Source organism: Gigantopelta aegis, chromosome 5 (assembly GCF_016097555.1).
Source record: "Gigantopelta aegis isolate Gae_Host chromosome 5, Gae_host_genome, whole genome shotgun sequence".
Taxonomy (NCBI): domain Eukaryota; kingdom Metazoa; phylum Mollusca; class Gastropoda; order Neomphalida; family Peltospiridae; genus Gigantopelta; species Gigantopelta aegis.
Window position 1 is genome coordinate 40,076,467 of NC_054703.1, and position 4,147 is coordinate 40,080,613.

Here is a 4,147-nt window from a genome sequence, read left to right on the forward strand (position 1 = left end):
TAATATTATATATTCTTTATTATATACCCACAGTAGTATCATAATGACATGTAAATGAATGAACAGTTTCTCTTCTTTCTTTCCCCATCTCAGATATCTTCATATGGTCTCGATCCGTAAACAGTGCCACTGCGTGTGACTTTGACATCAGTATTCAACACACGGACATTTCCACAGGCATTTCGCTTCACCAATATTTTCTTTTTCATTAAGCCACTGACGAAGGTCCGCGTTTTAACCGCGCCATCCTCGACGATGCGCGCGCCAGCCTCGACGATGCGCGCGCAGGCTATGTTGACCAAGACCATGATTAGGACTGCGATTGCCGGCTTCCATTGCTGGTTTATTTCCTGCAGGAATCGCAGACACTTAGTTGCCATGAAGAGGAACAAATCGTTTGCCTGCAAATTAATAAATAAATAAATAACGAGGACGCCATTTTACAAAGCTATCTTAGCGCTGAGATCACCTTAAGACTGACCTTAGCGCTGAGATCACCTTAAGACTGGGTCTTAGCGCTAATATCACCTTAAGACTGACCTTAGCGCTGAGATCACCTTAAGACTGACCTTAGCGCTGAGATCACCTTAAGACTGGGTCTTAGCGCTGAGATCACTTCGTAGACTGGGGCCCAGTTCAGTCACCTGTACAAGAACTGGTGCGGGCGAGGGATTGTCTCTGTTGTGGCGAGCGAAGGTTTTAGGAGGGTCGAGTCGTGCTACCCCTAAAATATATTTAAAAATAAAATTAATAATAATAATAATAAAATTAATGATAATAATAATGTTTATAAATCGCTTGGAGCAGGGCGGTTCGACCTCTACCTGTCCAACCCTGCACACATTCCAGTCATTTATAGTTCGTCGTTTTTGCTTAGCCTAATATGGCGGTGAATTTTAATATTCGTTGTCGTTGTCATTATTCAGGCGCATTGTACAGGGTGGGGTTGGTTCTAGTCTGTGGGGAACGAAATGTCTAGAGGGTTTGTGTTATAACCCCATGAAAATATATTCAAAAACAGAAAATAGGCTTCAAACAGGGAGGGGTTTCGATCCCCAAAGCCTTTCCCCTACACACACACACACACACACACACACACACACACACACACGTCTGTTGTTAGCATCATCGTCGACGACGTTGTTGTTGACGTAGCTGTCACCATCATCATCATCGACATAATCATAAGCATCATTAAATACATGTATATCAAACTTCTGTTGGTGACTTTACTACCATGATAGTTCCAGCCAGTGCATCACAACTGGTATATCAAAAGGCCGTGGTATGTGCTATCCTGTCTATGGGATAGTGCATATAAAAGATCCCTTGCTACTAATGGGAAAACTGTAGCGGGTTTCTTTTCTGAGACTATATGTCTAAATTACCAAAAGTTTGACATCCGAGAGCCGATGATTAATAACTCAAAGTGCTCTAGTAGTGTCGTTAAACAATATTTTTTTTTTTTTTTTTTATTGACAATACTAATGAGGCCGTTATATTCCCATTTATCTTACGGACTGTTTCAAGACATATCTAAGGCCAAAACATATACATGTATATTGACTGGTCTCTGGTTAGCGCCAGCGTCGATTTTAACCCAGCTCAAATGTTCACTCTGTGTGTGTGTGTGTGTGTGTGTGTGTGTGTGTGTGTGTGTGTGTGTGTGTGTCTCTGTCTCTCTCTCTCTCTCTCTCTCTCTCTCTCTCTCTCTCTCTCTCTCTCTCTCTCTCTCTCTCTACTCTTAATGCAAATAATATTTCCATATACTTTTTTGACACCCAATAGCAGATATGTATTTTTATTGTTAAACATTCATTCATTCATTCTCTCCTCCGACTTTCTGTCTGTCTCTCTCTCTCCGTCTTCTGGTGTCGCATAGCTTGAGTGCCCCCCCCCCCCCCACCCTTCCTCCATCTCTGTCGCCGCATCATTTTAACTACCCCGAGTGTCCTCTCTATGTCGGTCTGTCTGTCTGTCTGTCTGTCTGTCTCTCTCTCTCTCTCTCTCTCTCTCTCTCTCTCTCTCTCTCTCTCTCTCTCTCTCTCTCTCTCCTACTCCTCGGTGTCGCCGCATCAATTTTGGAACTAGCTTGAGTCTCCTCTCTGTTTATTCTTAATATAAATAATATTCCCATATACTTACCTTTTGGATACTCAATAGCCGATGTATATTTTTGCCGTTAAAACATTCCTTCATTCTCTCCTCCGACTCTCTGTCTGTCTCTCTCTTTCCATCTCTCAGTCACATAGCTTGATTGCCCCCCCCCCCTCCTCCATCTCTGTCACCGCATCATTTTAACTAGCCCGAGTTTTCTCTCATTCGGTCTCTCTCCTCCCCCCCCCCCCCCCCTCTCTCCGATCTCCTCTGTCGCCACATCAGTTTTAGAACTTTATTTATTTTGTTATTGTTTGCCTTGTTTTCGAGACGATTGTGTCTGATATCTGTATCACGTAGTGTTCATATGACACTGGTGGTAGATCGATTTATCTTATTGGTAAGGTTGTTCTATATCAATGACCGAGACGAAAGCATATTTGCGCCATAAAGAGGAGGGGGGGGGGGTGGCACAGCCACCGACCTAGTCCATACGGGCCTACGGGGGGGGGGGGGGAGCAAATAGGAAAAAAACCCACCCCAAAAACATCACCTGGATAGCTGAGGGCATAACCAATACCGCTGCCAGAACAGTTAAACTGCAAGAAACAAAAACTAGTAGACCGAGTTTTCTCAGAAATCGTTTGGTGCATATCCGCTTCAGGGTGGGAAATACTAAAAGAAGACAGGCAGTGAGAAACATAACAGTGGCTTCAGTGTGCGGATGAGTCCCATCGCCTTCGAATGCGAAAAAAGCCAGCATTTCGGTAACCTTGTGTTTCGAACGTTCCACGGGTTGTGGCGAACGTAGACCAGAGAAATAATATTGGAACCACTCCATCTTGAGATTGTAATATTAGTTTCCGAAATTGTCCATGATCAGGCGTCAAAATCGAAAGCGGTTGTGAAGAACCACCATTACATGATGTAACGTCATAGAGCTCTTTTCGTTATGACGTCACTGTTTGCCATGGCCACCTGCAGTCGTACGCGTGACATAATGGGTGCGCTCCTTTCACTCTCCCGGAGAGCCAGAGTACTCCGCACGGTAATGGAGTGAACGGGAACACTGTCCAGGACTTACTCCACCTCTGCCAGTCGATGACTTGGTGCAGCAAGAAGATAAAATGGCGGACATTTCAAGTTTTGTTTTTCAGGAAAGCAGAAATTACTAATTAGCTAGCCACATGCGAGTAACAAATTCACAAGGACTAGCTAAACAATATAACCACCAGTCCAACAGGCAACATCGTTGTTCTGATTGACTAGTCTGCAATTTAAAGCGTTTATTTTATGTTGAATACTTAATACGAATGCGTGACGACACAGTGTCATTTCGCCGTGAAACATGTGCTTCAAATTTAGATATTTTGTGTCGTGCATGGTTTAGATTTGTTGTTGTCTGCGTTGTGAGGTCCCATCCTCCTACAAAATTGTTTTTGTAAATAATGTCAGTTTTGTCTGATGTAAGAAAGAAAGAAATGTTTTATTTAACGACGCACTCAACATATTTTATTTACGGTTATATGGCGTCAGAAATATGGTTACGGACCACACATATTTTGAGAGGAAACCCGCTGTCGCCACTACATGGGCTACTCTTCCGATTAGCAGCAAGGGATCTTTTATTTGCGCTTCCCACAGGCAGGATAGCACAAACCATGGCCTTTGTTGAACCAGTTATGGATCACTGGTCGGTGCAAGTGGTTTACACCTACCCACTGAGCATTGCGGAGCACTCACTCAGGGTTTGGAGTCGGTATCTGGATTAAAAGTCCATGCCTCGACTGGGATCCGAACCCAGTACCTACCAGCCTGTAGACCGATGGCCTAACCACGACGACGCCGAGGCCGGTTCTGACGTAAGAAGAAAAGTAAGTGTTTTGGAAATAACAATATCGTCAGCGAACCTAACTCTGTTCGGTTTGTTTTTTGTGCACAGTTCGCACAATCAACATCCGATTTGTTTTCGTCTGCATGTCGTTCATTTGTGAGGTTTTTCTTCACAAATTGTGAACATTTTGATTTACAACCGGCCTCGGTGGCGTCG

The 4,147-nt window shown here is 43.8% G+C and overlaps 1 protein-coding gene across 3 annotated transcripts; it reads right to left on the bottom strand.

The window, feature by feature from the left end:
• LOC121373782 lies at positions 1–3,545 on the bottom strand. Of its 3 annotated transcripts, none has more exons than XM_041500541.1 (2): positions 2,870–3,545; positions 1–401 (listed from the first exon to the last, which is right to left on the bottom strand). In XM_041500541.1, exons 1-2 carry the CDS (start codon positions 2,936–2,938, stop codon positions 90–92), a joined length of 381 nt encoding a protein of 126 aa, XP_041356475.1. In that variant the 5' UTR covers positions 2,939–3,545; the 3' UTR covers positions 1–89. The 3 variants fall into 3 exon arrangements, with proteins under 3 accessions (XP_041356475.1, XP_041356474.1, XP_041356476.1); XM_041500540.1 differs by having other exon boundaries at positions 2,651–3,523; XM_041500542.1 differs by lacking the exon at positions 2,870–3,545 and adding an exon at positions 2,146–2,572.
• Positions 3,546–4,147: the final 602 nt, after the last annotated feature.

Coding starts and splice junctions, on each gene's coding strand:
- LOC121373782 (XM_041500540.1), bottom strand. CDS start 2,938: ATGGAGTGGTTCCAATATTATTTCTCTGGTCTACGTTCGCCACAACCC. Junction 402..2,650: donor TTATGCCCTCAGCTATCCAG/GTGATGTTTTTG, acceptor ATTAATTTGCAG/GCAAACGATTTGTTCCTCTT.